General features: G+C 41.4%; 1 protein-coding gene across 1 annotated transcript in view; it reads left to right on the top strand.

Annotated features, from left to right (window-relative positions):
• The window catches only part of LOC134348394 (UDP-glucuronosyltransferase 1A1-like), a 29,870-nt gene extending 9,038 nt beyond the window's left edge, over positions 1–20,832 (top strand). The window contains exons 2-5 of the mRNA XM_063051693.1: positions 2,477–2,608; positions 7,116–7,203; positions 9,303–9,522; positions 18,765–20,832. Coding sequence (XP_062907763.1) covers positions 2,477–2,608; positions 7,116–7,203; positions 9,303–9,522; positions 18,765–19,041 — 717 coding nt within the window. The 3' untranslated portion in view covers positions 19,042–20,832. The remainder of the gene's footprint in view (positions 1–2,476; positions 2,609–7,115; positions 7,204–9,302; positions 9,523–18,764) is intronic.
• Positions 20,833–21,803: the final 971 nt, after the last annotated feature.

The raw sequence follows: 21,803 nt of genomic DNA, 5'->3' as shown, positions 1-21,803 counted from the left end.
CATAAGGGGGAAAAGATTAAATATGAAGGTACACGAGCCAACAATATCAAAGAGGATATCAAAAGTGTTTTTCAGATATATAAAGAGTAAAAGAGAGGAGAGAGGAGATATTGAACCATTGGAAAATGATGCTGGACAGGTAGCAATGGGGGACAAGAAAATGACAGAGAAACTGAATAAGTATTTTGCATCAGTTTTCACTGTGAAGACTCTCGCAGTATGCCAGAAGTTCAAAACTGTCCGGGGGCACAGGTGAGTGCAGTTGCTATTACTAGGGAGAAGATGCTCGGGAAACTGAAAGGTCTAAAGGCAGTTAAGTCACCTGAACCAGATGGACTACTCCCCAGTATTCTGAAAGAGGTAGCTGTGGATATTGTGGAGGCATTAGTAATGATCTTTCAAGAATCACTAGATTCCAGAATTGTTCCAGAAGACAGAAAAATTACAAATGTTACTCCACTCTTCAAGAAGGGAGGAAGGCAGAAGAAAAGAAATTATAGGACAATTCTGACCTCAGTGGTTGGAAGATGTTGGAGTCCATTGTTAAGGATATGGTTTCGGGGTACTTTATGCACATGGTAAAATAGACCCAAGTCAGCAAGGTTTCCTTAAGGGCCAATCTTGCTTGACAAAATCTTTGAGGAAATAACAGGCAGGATAGACAAAGGAGAATCAGTGGACGTTGAGTACTTGGATTTTCAGAAGGCCTTTGACAAGGTGCCCCACTTGAGTTTGCTTAACAAGATAAGAACCCATGGTATTACAGGAAAGATACAAGCATGAATAGAGCATTGGTTGATTGGCAAGAGGCAAAGAATGGGAATAAAGGAAGTCTTTTCTGATTGGCTGTCAGTTACTAGTGATGCCCTGCCAGGGTCGGTGATTTGGATGACAGAATTAATAGCTTTATGTCCAAGTTTACAGATGGCATGTGTTTTATTAAGGAAGCAGGGTGTCTGCAGGAGGACTTGGATACATTAGGAGAATGGGCAAAGAAGTGGCAAATGGAATACAATGTTGGGAAGTGTATGGTCACACACTTTGGTAGAAGGATTAAAAGCACAGACTATTTTCTAAACAGGGAGAAAATTCAAAAATACGAGTTGCAAAGGGACATACAGCATTCCTTAAAAGTTAATCTGCAGGTTGAACTGGTGGTGCGGAAGGCAAATGCATTGTTAGCATTTATTTTGAGAGGACTAGAATATAAAAGAAAGGATGTAATGTTGAGGCTTTATAAGGCACTGGTGAAGCCTCACTTGGAGTATTGTGAGCAATTTTGGGCCCCTTTTTTAAGAAACAATGCGCTGGCATTCAATAGGGTTCAGTGGAGATTCATGAGAATGATTCCAGGAATGAAAAGCATATCATATAAGGAGAGATTGATGATTCTCAGGCTTTTCTTGCTAGAATTTAGACGAATGAGAGAGATCTCATTGAAATCTATCAAATGTTGAAAAATAGAGTGGATGTGGAGAGGATGTTTCCTATAGTGGGGGAGTCTAAGACCAGAGGGCCTAGCCTCACAATAGAGGAATGATCATTTAGAACGGAGTTGAGGAGGAATTTCAGAGGGTGGTGAATCTGTAGAATTCGTTGCCACAGGCAACTGTGGAGGCCATTGGGTGCATTTAAGGTGGAGGTTGATACGTTCTTGAATAGTCAGGGCATGAAAGGTTACGGGGAGAAGGTAGGAGAGTGGGGTTGCGAGAGAAATGAATCAGCCATGATGAAATGGCAGAGCAGACTTGATACGCTGAATAGCCTAATTCTGCTCCTATGTCTTATGGTCTTATGCTTCAATATGTTTCCAGTATATTATCTACATACCCAGCATTACCAGATAACAATGGCAAAGGAACGCACATAATTTCCCGGACTAATTCTGTACTGCATGGGATTCCACATCAATATCTTACCTTCCTGAGTGACTTGTCCATAACAGATCACACAAATGATTGTCCCACAACTGAGTATCATCAGCATTTCCTGGATAACTATTATTAGATCCAAAGTGACAGAGGTCTCAGTCTGTCACAGGAAGAATGTTGTGCCAAACTAATAAATTAGTAATCAAATGGCAAACTAAATTAAACTCTTCTGCCAACACAATGTCCATCTCCTTTAATTTCCCTCACATTCATGTGCCTATCCAAACATCTCTTAAATGTTTGTAAAGTATCTGGCTCTACCACACCATGCCAGGCAGCATATTCCAGGCACACACCACTCCCTTCGTTAAAAAAAAACTTGCCCCTCACATCTCCTTTGAACTTAACCCCCCACCCTCACCTTAAATACGTGCCCTCTGGTATTAGACATTTCAACCCTGGGGGAAAGATACTGTCTGTCTACTCTATCTCTGCCTCTCATTAGCTTATAAACCTCAATTGGATCTCTCTTCATCCTCTGAAAAAACAACCCAGACAAATCTTGTAGTTGCTAAATATTTAAAAAGCTTTTTTTCCCTTTCCAGGACCTGGAAGACTTTCTGAACAGTTCTGGAGAACATGGTGTTGTGATCTTCTCCTTTGGATCCATGATTTCTGACATGCCAATCTCGACAGCCAACGTGATTGCAGAAGCGCTTGGTCAAATTCCTCAGAAGGTGATGACAAAAGGAGGCAGATTTTTGCCTGGTCAACACACGCACAACAAATTTTCACAGCTGTGTACAGTATAGTCAAGCTAAGTTAGGGTTCATTGTGCTTTAATATACGTAATGTGTCTCAACTCTTTCACCTCAATCAGAGTGAATATTGTTATTTTTAATTTTTAGATTTAAGAAATGAGGACTGTGTCTTGGATTTAATCCACAGGAGTTCGACAACTGTCCAGAGTTCAGTAAGGGATTGTGAAGTGACCCAAGAAGTTAGAGAATGTTCGAGCACGGGGTGGGTCGGTGGGGGTGGGGGTGGTGAGGGGTTAGGAGTCAACATCATTCTCTGGTCTGAGCCTTTACGGAGTTATCCCATAAGTCCCAATGTCCTGTTCTTCCCCACACCTGCTACCCTGCTCTACTTTGATTGTGAGCTTTGCCTTGCATTGCTACCCTCCAGGCTTGTTTATGGAGTCCACCTACTAAACTGGTTTGTCCTCGGGGGGGGGGGGTGATGTATGTGTGTGGATGCTTATGCTTTCAATCCCTTCCCCTGTGTGACAGCCAGATGCCCCGTGAGCCTGTTGATCCTTCAATGGAACCGGATCTCCAGAAAGCCATCTCACATGCGAAGTGGCAATTCCAGACCAAACCGGAATCACTGAAGGATGCTCAACAGCTGTGGCAGGGCTTGAATGCTCTCACCTCCTACAGAGAGAAACCAAGTGGCATGCAATAGGTGACAACGGAGTTTCACTCCCAGATGAGCTCAACGCTTTTTATGGTCGCTTTGACTGTCACAAACTTCCACTGCCCCGGAAGACTCAGTGATCTTATTCTCTGAAGCTGAAATGGGGGTATCCTTCAGAAGGGTGGGCCTACAGAAAGCATCCAGCCTGGACGAGATGCCTGGCCGAGTACTAAAGACCTATGCTGATCAACGGGCTGGGTGTTCACCTATATCTCTAACCTCTCACTTTGGTAGTCTGAGGTAACCAACTGCTTCAAGCAGGCTTAAATTATACCAGTGCCCAAGAAGAATCTGGTAACCTGCCACAAGACTATAGTCCAGTACTACTTAGATTCATTGTGGTGAAGTGCTTAGATGAAACATATCAACTCCTGCCTGAGAAGCAACTTGGATCCACTCCAATTAGCCTACCAGCTCAAGGTCCACAGCAGAGGCCATTTCACTGGCTCTCAACTCAACCCTGAAACATCTGAACAGCAAAGACTAATCAACAAACTTCAAGTCCTTGGCCTCAATACCTCCTTGTGCATTTGGATCCTTGATTTACTCACTTGCAGACCCTAGTCAGTTTAGGTTGACAACAACATCTCCTCCACAATCTCCCTCAGCACAGGGGCACCGCAAGGCTGTGTACTTAGCCCCCTGCTCTACTTGTTTTATAGTTTAGACTGTGAGGATAACTACAGCTTCGATGCTATATTTAAATTTGTTGACGGCACCACTGTTGTGGGTCAAATCAAAGGTGGTGACGGATCAGCATATAGAAGGGAGACTGAAAATCTGGCTGAGTGGTGCCATAGCAACCTCTCCCTCAAGGTCAGCAAGACCTCGGAGATAATTATTGATTTCAGGAGGAGAAAACTGGAGGTCTAAGAGGTCCTCATCAGGAATCAGAGGTGGAGATGGTCAGCAACTTTACATTCCTCAGTGTTATCATTTCAGAGGATCTGCCCTGGGTCCAGCATGCAAGTGCCATTACAAAGAAAACACATTTGTGCCTCTACTTTGTTAGAAGTTTGCGAAGATTCAGCACGTCATTTAAAACTTAGACAAACTTCTATAGATGTGTCATGGAGAGTATATTGACTGGTTACATCAAGGTCTGGTATGGAAACTCTAAGGCACTTGTAGGGAAAATCCTGCAAAAAGTAATAGATACAGCCCAATCCATCACGGGTAGAGCCCTCCTAACTATTGAGTGCATCTACAAGGAACACAGTTGCAGAAAAGAGCATCCATCATCCAGGCCATGCTCTCATCTTACTGCTGCCATCAGGAAGGAGGTGCAGAAGCCTCAGGACTCTCATCCCCAGGTTCAGGAAGAATTATTATCTCCCATCACTAAACTGTTCCCACAACCTGTGGATTCACTTTCATATTCATTGATTGTTAATTGTTATTTTTTCTTTCTTTTTGTATTTGCACAGCTTGTTGTCTTTTGCACATTGATTTTCCATCCTTTTAAGTGTGGTCCTGCATTGATTCTATTGTGTTTCTCGTATTTACTGTGATTGCTTGAAAGAAAATGAATCTCAGGGTTGTATATGGTGACATATAAGCACCTACTTTGATAATAGATTTACTTTGAACTTTGAACGCTACTCATTCCAGATCTGACTTTGGGTTGTGATTTAAAGTCCGTGTTTCTCGTGTATTCATCCAGAGGCCCAAGTTTAATACTGAGTTCAGCTGTCATCTTGGAATTTGCCCATTCTCCCTGTGGCCAAATGGTTTTCCTCCAGAAGCACAGATTTCACGCCACATCCCAAAACTGTGTGGCGTGGCAGCCTCTGCAAAATTCCCCCTACTGGGTAAATTAGAGATGGGATCTGGTGGGAATTGATGAAAATAAATGTTAGCAAGACCAAAGAGGTGATTATTGACTTCAGGAGGAGGAAACTAGAGGCCCATGAGCCAGTCCTCATTGGGGGATCAGAGGTGGAGAGGGTCAGCAACTTTACATCCTTCAGTGTTATCACTTTGTCAGTGCCATTACAAAGAAAGCACAGCAGTGCCTCTATTTCCTTATAAGGTTGTGAAGACTCGGCATGGCAGCTAAAATTTTACAGATGGGTGGTAGAGAGTATATTGACTAGTTGCATCATGATCTGGTATGGAAACACCAGTGCCCTTGAATGGAAAATCCTGCAGAAAGTAGTGGATATGGCTCAGTCCATCACAGGTAAAGCCCTCCCCATCATTGAGCACATCTACATGGAGTGCTGTCATTAAGGACTTGCAGCAGCAATACATAATAATAGAAAAAACTGTGAATTACAGTAATTATATATATAATAGTTAAATTAAATAAATAGTCCAAAAATAGAAATTTTAAAAATAGTGAGGTATTGTTCATGGGCTTAATGTCCACTCAGAAATTGGATGGCAGAGGGGCAGAAGCTGTTCCTGAATTGTAGAGTGTGTGCCTTCAGGCTTGATGGTAGCAAAGAGAACTGGGTGATGGGGGTTTAATGCTGGCTGCCACCTTTTTGAGGTATCACTCCTGAAAGATGTCCTGGATACCACAGAGGATAGTGCCCGTGATGGAGCCGACTATTTATAACTCTCTGCAGCTTATTTTGATCCTGTACAGGTCCTCCTCGCCCCTCCATACCAGATGGTGGTGCAGCCAGTTAGAATGCTCTCCAGGGTACATCTGTAGAAATTGGTGAGTGTCTTAGGTGACAGACCAAATCTCTTCAAGCTCCTAATGAAATATAGCCACCGTTGTTCCTTCTTTGTAGCTGCATCTAAATGCTGGTCCTAGGATAGGTCCTCAGAGATGTTGACACCCAGGAATTTGAAACTGTTCACCCTTTCCATTTCTGATCCCTCTAAGGACTGGTATGTGTTCCCTCATCTTATCTTTTCTGAAGTCCATAATCAGTTCTCTGGTGTTACTGATATTGTGTGCGATGTTGCTGTAACACCACTCAACTAGCTGATATATCTTGCTGCTGTACGCGCTCATCACCACCTGAAATTCTGCCAGCAATAGTTGTATCATCATTAAATTTACTGATGTTACAACTATTGTTGGCATTTGAGCTGTGCCTAGCCACACAGTCATGGGTGAAGAGATAGTAGAGCAGTGGGCTAAACACACTTGTCTGAGATGAACCGGTGCTGATTGTTAGTGAGACAGAGATGTTATTTCTGATCCGCGCAGATTGTGTGGTTTTATGGTTAGGAAGTTGAGGATCCAGTTGCAGAGGGAGGTACAGAGCCCCATGTTCTGGAGCTTTTCAATCAGAACTGTAGGAATAAAGGTGTTAAACACTGAGCTGTAGTCACTAAACAGCATCCAGACATAGGTATTTGTATTGTCCAGGTGATCAAGGCTGCATGGAGAGCCAATGAGATTGCATCTGCAATAGGCAGTTTGCAGTAGGTCCAGGTCCTTGCTGAGACAGGAGTTGATTCTAGCCATAACCAACCTCTCAAAGCAATTCATCACAGTAGATATGAGTGGTACTGGACGATAGCCATTAAGGCAGCTCACCCTACTCTACTTGGGCACTGGTATGATTGTTGCCATTGACATGCATCTGATTACACCTCCAACCTCGTTCGGAATTGTTCCTTTGCTCTTGAGATAATCCTCTGCAAGTCTTATCAGAGGGCAAGGCAATGCTTTCTGTCTATGTCTCAGGTTTAAATTTGATCCCAGGGTCCTGTGTGAGTTCCTCCCACTGAGCCAGACAAAAATCTAAGGGGATAGATAAAATGTGACTCAGCAGGTGACCTTTGCCTCTCTTGTGACAGGTGGTGTGGAAGTACAGTGGAGAAAGGCCCGCGAAGCTGGCACCCAACACCAAGCTCCTGGAATGGCTGCCACAGAATGACTTACTGGGTAAGGGAGCAACATCAGTTGATAATGTCTTCCCCCATTGGTGGTTGGGTATGAGAGCTCGAGCCGGTTCATTAGAGAGGTGGATGCCTTTACTGAATTTCCTTGCTAATTGTACTGATGCATACACTAAAGAAGGAAATTATTTTATTGAGGTAATCTGGGTGCATTCTTTATAAAGAGATCTTACCCCCAGTTTCCTCCTGCAACTAATGCACCTCTGTGCCCCTAAAGGCCTTATTTGAGAGAGTGACAGCCAATGGGTCACAGATATATTTTTTTCTGTTTCAATTTGGCCTCTGGGCTCACCCAGAGTTGGGTTGAGTTGTCTGTGAGGCTTAGTACCTGATCAAACCTGGAAAGAAAAGGTTTGTGAGATAAGTGTGCCCAGATAATTACTACGACAGCTTCAGAACATTTCTTGAAAGTTATATTTTCCACTTCCTGAGCTTGGGACATTACAATAGATTTTTTTTTCGATGGATGCATACAGTAGTTGAGTGGAAGATTGGCACAGGATGGCATATCCTCAAACACTTCCAATTTGTCCAGCTTGCACATGCTCAATGAAACATCTTCTTCCATAATTATCTCTGCATATAGGATCAGGAGGAGTCCAAATGGAGCTCAAGCCAGTCCTGCTATTCTGTCTGTCCAACTTCATTAACCAACCCTTTCCCTAAAATCCCCTGAAGTCTTGGGTAGTTAAAATCTACCAAAAATTTAAACTATTGATCACTGAAATCAGAAATAAAAACAGAAAATGCTGGGGATACAAAGCAGTAGGAAATGAAGTTAATACTGCAGTTCAAAGACATTTCATCAAGTTAACTATTGACCAAGTCACTGGACAACAAATCTTCTAAAAAGTGTTGCTTCCCCAGAATTTTTTTTTGTTTATGATTGACTGCTTGAAGATGAACACAAATATAATTTCAGACTACTTGTATCACGTAAGAATTTGGAAAAACAACAAAGTAACTTTTATTGAATATAATGTGTTTAATTGCATAATGGTGCTGATGCTTTGTTATAGTTCAACTAAGTTAAAAATATTCTGATAATGATTTTCATTTGTACTCAGTGTCTGAGGTTTCTTGCTTAAGTGTCCAACAATAGTTTGCCAGTATTGATGGATTCCAGTTGCCCTGGTATCTTTTCTCTATGACTGCAATGTCCTGGTGAAACCTTTCACCATGCTCGTCACTAACAGCACCAAGATCTGCAGGGAAGAAGTCTAAATACAGAAATTGAATCTTTAATGACATGTTGTATTTCATGGTTTTATATGCTTGAAGCATGTTTTCAACCAGCTGCATGTACTTTGGTGCTCTGTAGATGCCGAGAAAAATTTCAATAACTTCCTTGAATGCCTTCCATGTGATTTTCTCCGGTCCCACTAGAAATTCTTTGAATTGTCTGTCTGATTTGTGGACCAACAAAAATGCTTTCCTTAATCTTGGCATCAGTTATTCTGGGAAGCATCTGTCTCAAATATTAAAATCCTTCATAAAAATTTTTGTGCCTGGTGATAGCAAATTCCATCCTTACAGTCCTGAACCCAGTAATTATTACTAAAACCTGTCCTGTCATGCAGCAGCCACACCGCCCAAGCATGCCTGGACAAGATAGGAAACTTTCCAGGTTACATTGTAGGCAATATTTTAATTGACTTGAATTATGAATTGAAATAATAAACATAAGTTTGTTTTAAAAATGGCGTGTGATAGGGAAATTTCATGGTGATTTTCATGATCAGTTGCCCAAAATTCATAAGATACATATAAAGGTATTCAGGAAGCAAAATCTTTGTTGTCCAGTGTACGTATCAGTTATCATTTCTGGAAGCGTTTTTCAAATTTTGCCCACTTTCAATGTGTCCAAGTAGTATTACCTTCACTCTTGAGAAGTTAGGCTGTAATTTTCAAGTGTAGTCATAAACTCTGCTAGTAGTTTCTCACAATCCAGTTTCACAAGAAAATTGCTTTGGGGTGTTAACACTGGAAGCTCTTCTTCTGCAGCACATTGCTGAAGGAGGGGGATTCAAGGTTGATTAGGGAATGATGGATTAATTTCTTGTTTTCCATTGTTCTGCGTACTAGCACATCCCAAAACTCGAGCTTTCCTGACTCACGGAGGGACACATGGAATCTATGAGGCGATCTGCGCTGCTGTACCGATGGTTATCATTCCTCTATTTGGAGATCAGCGAGAAAACATGCTGCATATGATACATCAAGGGGCAGGGATTGGTTTGTCTTTGCAAGATATTAACTCCCAAGATCTCGTGGAAGCAATTACAAATGTTATCAATGATACCAAGTAAGTGACATTCTCACAACTTTCAGCTACATGAAAACTTCAAAGTCTTCGTGCCTGCCTTGAAAACATCAAATAGAGCAGATATTTCTGGTTGTTGTGAAAAAAGCTTCACACAAGCTTGTTATAGAGTTTCTATCTTTAACATACACTCTGTGGCCACTTTATTAGGTTCCTCTTGTACCTATTAACGTGACCACTGATTATATGTTCATGGTCTACTTCTGCTGCAGATGATCCACTTCAAGGTTCAACGTGATGCTCTTCTGGACACCACTGTTGTAGCATGTTTCTACTTGAGTTACTGTCACCATCCTCTCAACTTGAACCAGTCTGGCTTTTCTCCTCTGACCTCTCTCATTAACAAGATGTTTTTGCCCACTAAACTGCCACCTTCATGATATTCTTTTTTTTTTGCACCATTCTTTGTAAACAGCAGAGACTGTTGTGTGTGTTGTGTGTAAAAGTCCCAGGAGTTCAGCAGTTTCTGAGATACCCAAATCAACCTATCTGACACTAACAATTATTCCATGGTCAAAGTTTCTTACATCACATTTCTTCCCTATTCTGATGTTTGGTTTGAACATCAACAGGACCTTTTGTCCATGTCTGCATGCTTTTATGCATTGAGTCGTTGTCACATGGTTAGCTGATTAGATATTTGCATTATTGAGCAGGTGTACAGGTGTACCTAATAAAGTGGCCACTGAGTGTATCAAGACCCACGCTGTATTTTTTATACAACTTGTACTTTTTATGCAAGTTGGAAAAGCATAAAGTTTTCCCTTATCTTATCTTCTCATTCATCTTGTGTTAATTGGATGCTTTAATCCCCAATTCAGGTGTATGATTTCTTCTTAGTTGCTAAAGCCTGAATCTGGATGTGGGAGAAGTCCTTCCAGAACGGACCTCTTATGTGCATTGAATGAATTAAATTATGCATTGGTGAATGTGCATTTCAACACTGTGCAATTCCAAATATTATAACACAGACTGCATGAAGTAAGATAAAATGTAATCACATTAAAAGAAAGTTGTCCTTAAGCAAAATTAATTTGAAACCAGACATTTCAAGGTTGCATAGCACTGCCAACGATCAAGGCAAAGTTAGAAGGTTACATTCCTGATGAAGGGTTTCAGTCCAACATATCGACTGTATCCTTTTGCATAGTGCTGCCTGGCCTGCTGAATTCCTCCAGCATTTTGTGTGTGTTGCTTGGATCGGCAGAATCTGCAGATTTTCTCTTGTTTACTACGGTAGACTAACAGCCTCTATCTCTGAAGTCCGAACATTGAACACAGAACAATATAGCACAGTGCAGGCTCTTTCGACCACAATGTTTTGCCGGCTTTTCAACCTACTCCAAGATCAATCTAATCCTTCCCTCCAAGATAGTCCTCCATTTTTCTTTCGTCCATGCGCTTATCTAAGAGTGACTTAAATGCCCCTAGAGTACCTGCCTGAACCACCACACCCAACAGTGTGTTCCATGCAGTCACCACTCTTTGTGTAAAAAAAATTGTCTGACATCCCCGTCCCCCGCCATACTCTGCTCCAATCAACTTAAAGGTATGTCCTCTTGTATTAGCCTTTGCCGCCCCAGGCAAAAGGTGCTGGCTGTCCACTCTATCCATACCTCATATTATCTTATACACTAGGGGTCGCCAACCCATCGATCGCGATCGACTGGTCGATCTTTGAGACTTTCCCAGTAGATCCCGAAGAAAAGTCAAAAATAAATACACAAATACTGTTGAAATGTGAGCATTATCAAAGTAATACTAATTAGGATAATGGTAATATAGCAATATTTTCGTTAAAAAGCTGTTTGTAAAGAGAGATTGTTTCCGGGTTACGGGGGTTTAGTTCCGTTCTTTCTGCCCAGTGCGCATGTGTGTAGCTCCCCCGCCGTGCACCGCGTTTTCAGCGTAGCCTGTGCTGCGTCAAAGTGACCAATCAGATTAGATAAGAGTACAGACTGTCACAGACATCAATATACGGCAGTGGTCCCCAACCTCCGGGCCGCGAAGCATGCGGGAGTGCATCCGAAATAAACAATCTAATTAATTAGGTGAATGTCGGCTCAGATCAGAGGCGACGCAATTGGCACTAGCTCGCGATACCCTGATAGCAAAGCGGAGGCTCCATGAAAGAAGGCGAAAACATATAAATTCCATCCAGAATGGGAAGAGGAATTTCTGTTTACCTTGGTGAAAGACAAGTGTGTATGTATGTTGTGGCACCAAACACAAGCACTGACTAAAAGAGGGAATCTGGAGCGGAACCACAACACCAACCACCAGAAACGTAAAGACACCTACTCCCCAGAGAGCGCAATTCGTGCCTGGAAAGTTGAGCTGAAATCGGGGTTGAAGGCCCAGCAATCGTTTTCCACAAAACATGCTGCTCAAAATAAGGCTGCTATTGAAGCATCATTTTGTGTAAGTCACCTTTTGGCTGAACACAAGAAGCCTTTTACAGATGGCGATTTATTCAAGGAAGCAATGGTCATTACCGCAGAGACTGTTTTTAATGACTTTAAAAACAAAAACGGCATCACAACCGCAATACATAATATACCGCTTGGCCCTGCAACAGTGACAAGGAGGGTAGAGTCATTGTCAGAGGACGTGGATACTTTTCACTACAGTTCGATGACTCCCTGGATGTAATGCAAACAGCTCAGCTTGTTGTTTTTGTCAGAATGGCTTTCCAGAATTTTACAACAAAGGAGGACTTCCTCACTCTTTTGCAATTAAAGGAAAGAACGAGAGGTGAGGATATTTACAATGAGTATAAAAAAATATGTCCGTGAAAATGACATCCTCATTCATAAACTGGTGGCAATTACTACTGATGGGGCCGAGCAATGCACGGTGTGTGTGTTAGTTTTATAGCACTATAAGTCAGTGCCTACTTCGGGTCAATTTAGCTACGTGAAATTTCATTTTCACAGATGAAAATGATTAAATCTATGTACAGGAGCTGACTTACTGACAGACACCTCACTAGGGTTGCCAACTTTCTCACTCCCAAATAAGGGACAAAAGTAGCAGTCAAATCCTGGGACGTTTGTGTTTACCCTGAGAAAGACTACCATGACCATGAAGCTTTGCGCGGGTACCTGTGTCCGCATGCGTGTATGTGCCGATTTTGTTTTAACCCCACAAATCGGTTTTGGCTTAATTTTCATTATTTCTACTTTATATAGGCTGTGTATTTATCATATCATTCCTGCTTTTAGTATATGTTAGTGTTATTTTAGGTTTTATGTGTTATTTGGTATGATTTGGTAGGTTATTTTTTCGGGTCTGGGAATGCTCAAAATTTTTTTCCATATAAGTTAATGGTAATTGCTTCTTCGGCGTAAACTATTTCAGCACGAAAGTTTTCATAGGAACGTTCTATCTTAACGGGGGAAATACAGGACAGTTGGCAACCCTACACCTCACAGACTGTCTCAGACTGGCTGTCTCTAGTTATGAGCCAAATTTCAGGGAACTAGCAGAAAGTATTCAGCCCCAGTCATCACACTGAGTGCAACAGTCAATTTTTATTCATTTATTTTTGGTGTTGAAATAAAATTAAATAATGAAACTTAGAATTAAAGGTGTGAAGTATTGTAATATTCTTAAAGAAAGACAACTATGGCCTGTTTGATATGCTAGTTACAGTGTTTTCTTGTTTGAATTAATTTGAAAGTTTGACAAAAGTGTTTTGTGTAATTCAAATACAATTCGCCCAAATAAAAGGCCTCAAATTGGAAGTACAATCTGAGCTGTTTTTTCTCTAAACAATTTAGTAGGTAGATCTTGCCTTTCACTGAGGTCGAGGTAGGGGATCTTGGGCTTAAAAAAGTTGGTGACCACTATTATACACTCTTATCTGATTGCCTTTATCTTCTCTGCTCCAAAGAGAAAAGCACCAGCTTGCTCAATCTTTCCTCATAGGAGATGTTCTCCAATCTAGAGAGCATCCCGGTAAATCTCCCCTGTGCCCTCTCTAAAGGCTCCTATAATGAGGCAACCAGAATTGAACACATCACTCCAAGTGTTGCCTGAGCAGTTTTAGAGAGCTGCAGCATTATCTCACGACTCTTGAACTCAATTCCCCTACTAGTTAAAGGCTAAAACACCATACACACTCTTAACCACCCTCTCAACTTGTGCTGTAACTTTGAAGGATCTATGGAACTGAACCCCAAAATCCCTCTGTTCCCCATACTGCTAAGAATCCTGCCATTAACTGTCCACTCTGCCTTCAAGTTTTGCCTTCCAAAGTGCATCACTTCACACTTTTCTGGATTGAATGCCATCTGCCACATCTCAGCCCAGCTCTGCACCTTGTCAATGTCACATTGGTAACTTTCTCCACTATCCACACCATTGGCCTTCATGTCATCTGCAAACTTAGTAACCCCCACCCCTTTCCACTACCTCATCTAAGTTATTTATAAAAATGACTTTAAAAAAGGGTGTCAGAACAAATCCCTGTGGAACACCAGGCAGAATATGCACTGTCTACCACCCTCTGCCTTCTATGGGCAAGCCAGTTCCAAATCCATTCAGCCAAGTTTGCCTGGATCGCATGCCTTCTGACTTTATGATGGGAAATCTTGTTGAACACCTTACTAAAATCCATATACACCACATCCAAGGGTCTACCTTCATCAATTTTATCACTTCTTCGAAAAAGTCAGTCAGGCTCATGAAGCATGACCTACCCCTCACAAAGCCATTCTAACTATCCCTAAACTGACAATGTTTCTCCAAAGCTCATAATTCCTATCTCTGAAAATCTTCTCCAATAGTTTGACAATACTAATGTAAGACTTGGTAGTCTGTCATTCCCATTATTATCCCTATTATCTTTCTTCAACAACGGAATGACATCTTCCATTTTTTATACCGTCTTCTGGTACTGCTCCTGTGGCCAGTGAGGCCACAAAGATCATCAGCAAAGGTGCTGCAATCTCATTCCTCACTTCCTGTAGTAACCTGGGATATATCCTGTCGGACCTGGGCACTTACCTATCTTTATGTTTTTCAAAAGTTGCAACACTGCCTCTTTCCTAATTGCAACATGCTTCAGCCTGATTTACACAAACCTCACACTTGGCAAGTTGCCATATTTCATCAACATTTTAAAAGCCACTGAGTGATCCTGTACTTTTAATCAATTCCTATCCAAAATATAATTTGCACTCAAATTTTAAACAGGCTAAACAATGGAAAAACTTAACCGACCCCACTTTAAGCTAACTTCAATAGGCTAAGGGCCAAGTGCTGGAATTAGTACTTTGGTTGGCATGGGTACCATGAGTTCAAGGTCCTGTTCTATGTTGTATGTGATTTTACTATGGTAAGACTTTAAAACAAAGGAATGCTATATGTAATCACTCATGCAAACACATGCATTTACATACCCACATATCAACTAGAATTTCAGCAGCCCTCTTTCCCAGTTTCCATTCTTTAATCAAAGACCCAATACTAATAAGAAAAAACAATTGCTCTACAATCGCGGACTATGACTCTCACAAAAACGCTCACGTTCCCAGGGGCACCCTTCATTTCACATTTATTGCCTGTGGGAGATGAGGTTCTTCATTTCTCCTTTGGTATCACGCACTTTTCCAGATTTGGGTTTACTTATATTGCATTTTTCATATTAGTCTGCCATGCTTGAAAGCACAAAATCATTTAATTCATGCCAGTTATCACTGAGATTAAGATCAGACTAAGTCCAAACAAATGTGACAGCCAGTGTGATCAATGTGTAGGGAAAGCTAATTGTTCTGCCTTCACATCTTTTGAATTTAGTGCAGGAAAAATGTCTCTTACTCCTGCAATGTAAGTTGGCTACAGTCACTCTACGTGATGTGTTCAGAGGAACTTTCTCATGACTTCAGACAGATCCTTATAAAGGCTCTCACTTACTGTGACCTTTAGCTTGGAACCCTTGTTTTTGTTATTTCCCAGTTACTTCCATTTCTCTTCCTCCCTTGGGCTGTCCCATAAACACACAAGGTTTGAGCATGAAAAGTCATAATCAAATCTTTTTTGTCTGGATCTCAGTGATTCTGTTGCCAGAAATTAACTTTGATGGTTGTCCCCTACTTGTCTAGCTCACTGATTCAACTTAGATGAGTGATCTCACTCTGTTAACCTTGCCCTCTCCCTTTCTCTTCTACTTTGTCTTGGTCAAATGTTTGCCAGAAATCCAGGATACCCACATGAAATACAATGAAATATAATGTGAACTGTGTCTCCCACATCACATCTGGGATCAAATTTATTATCAACAATCCCCTGACAATCTGTACACATTTCAGGTTGGTTCGATCTGCAAAGTGTTACAGTAGATACATGTGTTAAGGATGTACAAAGGCAGGGGAAATGGAAGGGACAGAAAGAAGATTGCAGTAAGGTGGAAGATGTTATAGTGCACTGTAAGTACAACTGATCTGGCTGCTGAATATCACTCATTACTCATTAAGATATAGAGCTTAAAACCAACAAAGTCTTTATTTCTGCTATTTGTTTTGTTTGCCTGGACTCTGAGTAAACTCTAGACTTTGGTATCCTGTGTCAGCCATGCTTGGTGGGCTTTTACAAGCTAGTGCCAGGAGTTCAAACCTATTACATTTATAACACCAATCTGATTTTATAGGCAGACAAAAGTTTTGTAACTTTTTTGATAATCTGTCTGAAGCACTCATATGATCTGCGGTTTTCCAGACTCTCAGGTTGCCATGGTTACCTGAGTTCCTGCCAAAACTGCCTTTAATGCCATTGAGCAAAACACTTGCTTCATGTCTTGTCTTATTTCAATTGTAACAGCAGTTCTTGTTGCCTTCTGAATAGTAAAGTTAAGGGATAAAGAGTTTAGCCTGAATCTGTTCATCACTTAATCCTAACACTGACCTGTGACCCAATACCTTGTTGGAATTACAATGGATGACTAAAATCTTCAGATTGACAATGTGATCCCCAGTTGTTTCCTCTGGCATCTGGTTATGAGCACTGAAGTTATTTGGATATTTCTGGATTGCAATGTGCTCTCAACAATCTTTCCAAATGGATGTCCACTGCATTCATAGTGCCAACAAGTTCCCTGTGGTGCATAAATGTTAGTCTCTGCTAGGAATATCACTTCCCTCCACTCAGCACATTTTGTTTTTCAGCATTTTCATGCATAGCCTCTACAATGTACAAGAACATGCCAAGTGCTCGAAGTAAACATTAAATCCACCTTTGACTTTATTGTCAATAGCTTTCCAATATAACTTAGTTTTGCAGTTATTGCCACAATTTTACAATTTTATGTGTCTTATTTTACGCGACTTTCTAAAGGAATTTCTAAATACAGCAGATTCCTGTTAATTGAGACGCATCAGAACCAGTGCATTCTGGCCCAGTTAGCTGAAGTGTCACGGAAATAGGCAAAAAAGTATAAAAAAAGACAAACTACTGTTTAACTGAAGAACAAATTATGTATTTAAATGAAATACATAATAAATTAGAACATCCAAAACTATTACAGTATGTACTATAAAGCTGTGTATTAATTCCAAATAGTTACTGATCAACAAATTCATTCATGTACGCTAATGTGTTCTTTTGATTGACTGTAAATGAACAAAATCAATACAGACACCCAGAGCAGATAGTGCACTGCCTCCATTCATTGCTTTGGACAAAAGTACCCTCCAAATCTTCATTTTAATGGTAACATTCAAGATGATTGTTAATACCGTCAGATTCTTTCTAACTTATTGAAGGAGTGAAATTATTTCATTTTCTCTCCCAGCCATTTCTTGTACCTCCAAGCCTGAATGCTTGAAACTACAGTGAGCAAAGCAGTTCTGAATTGTTATACTGTTTATTAGTCTCCAACCATCAGAGAGAAAAATCACTGCTTTTTGAACACAAACACGCAAGTGACGCTATTTAAAAACTGTTCATTCTAAGCACGGTTTAGTGTCTAGTGGCTACACAAGTGCACACAACTGAAGCTAGTTAGAAAACGTTTGGCAACAGTCATCTGCCCCAATTAAGTGGCATTGTTCCACAGTCCCAAATCCCAGCTATTTTCTTAATTAATTCTTGTTATTTATGAGTTGTGCCAAATATGTTGCTGCTCCAATTAACTGATGGCCCGATTAAGTGGAATCCACTGCATCCCATCTTCATTACTAAAGCATTGTTGATTCTTCTGAATTCTTACTAGAGCACAGTGATACCATCACTCATTTATTCATTTCAATACAGCTACAAGAAAACACATCGAACAGTAGAGTGATGCAGCTGGTTGAGGAATTCCTAGCTCCAGCAACCTGGGTTCAATCCTGACCTCGGGTGCCAGCAGTGTGGAGTTGCACATGCGACCATATAGATTAACCTTGGATGATTTGGTTTCCTCCTGTATCCCAAAGATGCGAAGGGGTTGGTAGATTAACTGCCATGTAAATTGATGAGTGGCAGAATCTGGGAGAGCTGATGCGAACATGGGGTGAGTAAAATGGGATTAGTGCAGGTAGGTAGGTAACCTTTTCAAAATGGGCACAGTGGAGACAAAGAAAGTGGAAAAGCTTTACCAAAAGTGGGAGGAAGACTTTTTCATTAGACTAACCTTGCAGTCTGCCGGCTTATCGTTGAAACCAACCACTAAAAAGAGAGAGAGAAATATGAAAGAGAATTGAGCTGAAGATGGAACAGGTGAATGATGAAAATTGGAATAAAATTGTGAGTGTGGATTGAGAACAGAAAGCAGCAGTGATATAGTCATCATTGTACTGGAATAAGTGATAAGGGGAGTCACTTGAGTAGTCCATGAACAAAGAACTTTCCTCCTGTTGTACAAAACTCAGATTTGCAGAACATCACACGAGGAGGTGGTGGTGAGAAGGGACTTCATGTCCATGGTGAGAAGATGAGCTGGGAAATGTTGAATTGGTGGAAGGCCCTGGAAGAGATATGGAAATGGACTTCTTGTGGCAGATTTTGAGTCTAAATTCCTTTTTTTACTTATGCTATATCTACAATTGTAGTATTAGTTTGATGAGTGTGGTATCCGGACTGAATTATAACTGCAGTACCAGGATCAGTAATGCCATCAATAATGCTGCATTCGTTGGTTAGATCCAAAGAGGTCTTCTTGCTTCAAGGACTGATTACATCTGGTTCTGAGAGATCTTCAGTAGGAACCATTGTCTTAACAGTGCAATAACTTTATGTTTCAGGTACAAGGAAACCATGATGAAGCTGTCTTCGCTGCACAAGGATCACCCGTTCAACCCACTGGAGCTCTCTGTCCATTGGGTTGAGTTTGTAATGAAGCACAGAGGTGCCAAACATTTGCAGACTGCAGCTCAAGATCTGAATTGGATCCAGTTCCATTGTTTGGATGTCATCGGCACCCTTCTTGCTGTGACCTTATTATTTGTCTACCTAGTGACCAAGTGCTGCTTAGTCTGCCTACGAAAAGTGAAGGGCCACAGGAAGAACAAACTTGACTGAAGAGCCTTCTTAAGATGAGGCTTCTCCAGGGCATCTGATTGTCCGAAGCCCAAAACTTTCCCCCACTGTCATATGGCAGACTCAAATCATAATTTTCACATTCCGCCCCCTTCCATTTGTAGCTATACCTCCAACATCCAAGTTCTGCTTTGCATTTCTCTCTCAAAATGCCACTCTCCCCTTCTCTTGTCTTTCCCTTAGCCTCCCTTCCTGCCAGCTTTTGGAGTCCCACCTGAATACCTACCAACAGCTCAGTGAGGGCTGATGTTTATAACTGCTGCTGTGAAGCTCCTTCAGATGTTTCATATTGTTTGAGATACTGGTGAAACACAAAATGCTGCTATAAGACCATAAGACATAGAGCAGAATTAGTTCGTTTGGCCCATGTAGTCTACTCCACTATTCAATCACGGCTGATTTATTTTCCCTCTCAGCCCCATTCTCCTGCTTTTCCTTGTAAGCTTTGATGCTTGTACTAATCAACCTCCGCTTTAACTGTATCCAATGACTTGGCCTCCGTAGTTGTCAACGGCAATAAGTATCATTATTACTGTTGCCCCACTAATGGCAAAAGCTCATTAGCGGGGCAGCAGTATGGTCGCATTGTTTATTCCAGGGACCAGCTGATTGCGCTTATGCCGGCCCGTTTAGCGAACAGAGCGGCGGACACCCCTGCTGAAATCTGGAGAAAAACACACAGAAGATGCAGAGGGGGATCACAAAAGCGAGGAAAGAGGACCGGGTCGAGACAACAGAGACTTATGGAGAAGAGGAGTTTGGTGGGTAATAAAATGGATGAGTTGACCGCGCTAGCCAGGAATCAGAGAACATTTCGGGAGTGCAGTGTTATGTGTTTTACTGAAACGGGACTGCACGAGGACATACCCAATCAAAACTTTGCCATGGAGGGCTTCCAGACCATTCGGGCTGACCGGAAGTGCACTGAGAGCGGTAAGCGTAAAGGAGTTGAGGGCTTACTGTTCTGGTTAACAACGGATGGTGCAATCCTGGTGATATTACGATCAAGGAACGTGTTTGTAGACCGGATATTGAACTTTTTGCCGTTGGACTCCGGCCATATTCCACCGAGATACAACACTGGACGTCACGGGAGGTTGTTCCTGCCTGTGGCCATTGAACTTTGCAGCTCCTCCCGTGGAGGGTCAGACACCCTGAGCCAATAGGCTGGTCCTGGACTTATTTCCATCTGGCATAGTTTGCATATTGTTGTTTGATTGTTTGTGGTTTTTGTATGGCTATATTTATGTTCTATTCTTGGTTGGTGCGGCTGTAACGAAACCCAATTTCCCTCGGGATCAATAAAGTATATCTATCTATCTATCTACCTGGACTGTAGTTATGTTAATGAGTTCTCTTCTCAACAGAGATTCTTATTTAAGGCATTAATGCACTCCTAACAAGAAATCATCAGCAAAGTGCTCCAACACAATGTATTCTGGGAAAAATAAGCAATATTCTCCATTTCTCAGTCCACAACAACACCATAACCCCCACACTGCCCTTGCAATAAGCAATACCGTTCTGTTAGCTTTTAAATATTTGCCTTATCTGCTTAATAAATTTTTATGAATGATGCACGAGGACACCTAGACCCCTTTGCATCTCAGAGCTCCGCAATCCATCGCCATTTAAATGATATGCATTTTTACCAAAAAAATCCTGTCAAACTGGACAGTCACACATTTTCTTGCATCGTACGAGGGGTGATTGATAAATTTGTGGCCTAAGGAAGAAGGAGTCAATTTTAGAAAACCTAGCACATTTATTTTTCCTACATTTACACACTTAGTCCAGCGGTTGTGGAGCATACGGATCCCTTCTTTGTAGGAGTCGGCATCTTGGACCTCCAGAAAGTGGTCCACAGCAGGGGTGATTGATAAGTTTGTGGCCTAAAGTAGAAGGAGATGAGCTATTAACTTCAAACTTCCTGCATAATCACTCAAAGAGTTGAACTGCACGTGCACGTAACGAGAGCTGTATAACTCGTCTCCTTCTACCTTGGGCCACGAACTTATCAATCACCCCTGCTGTGGACCACTTTCTGGAGGTCCAAGACACTGACTTCTACAAAGAAGGGATCCGTATGCTCCAGAACCGCTGGACTAAATTTTTAATGTTGGTGGGGACTATGTTGAAAACTAAATGAGCTGTTTTCTAAGATTGACTCCTTCTACCTTAGGCCACGAACTTATCAATCACCCCTCGTATACCTTTTGCAATATCATTGTCCAGTCAATTAATCTGTCTCTATCCTCTTCTAGCTTCAGGTGAACTCAAAGCAATCGTGCAATCTTTAATGAAATGATTAAAATTGCTTGATTAGTTTATAGCTTTATAGACAATAACGTTTGTTTTAGTGCTAAGTTTTCTACAAGCCTATTGTAATCTTGATTCCAGGTTTAAAGATACCAAACACAACTGGGCAAAGTTTCTCAGAGAATGTAAGCAATAGGAAATTTGTAACCTAGAGTGAATTGTGGAATATTACATCACATTAAACAGAGTACTGTATATGTTCATTGGCTGTTCCTCTCAAATGCAAAATGTGTTCAGTTTGATTTGCTGGCAAAATGACTGGTTCCATCTTGCCCTGCTGCCTTTACTGCAATGTTAGAATATGGATTCCTATTATGGAGACAGCAATGATAGGGCTCTTACCTTGCCATTAGGGTGTTACACTTTCTTCCCATTGGGAATAATGCCCCATTGCAGTACAGAGACCATGTTGCGTAGTCAGAGAT

Source organism: Mobula hypostoma, chromosome 6 (assembly GCF_963921235.1).
Source record: "Mobula hypostoma chromosome 6, sMobHyp1.1, whole genome shotgun sequence".
Taxonomy (NCBI): Eukaryota; Metazoa; Chordata; class Chondrichthyes; order Myliobatiformes; family Myliobatidae; genus Mobula; species Mobula hypostoma.
The sequence above is the reverse complement of the archived record's forward strand: the minus strand, read 5'-3'. Positions and strand labels throughout refer to the sequence as shown.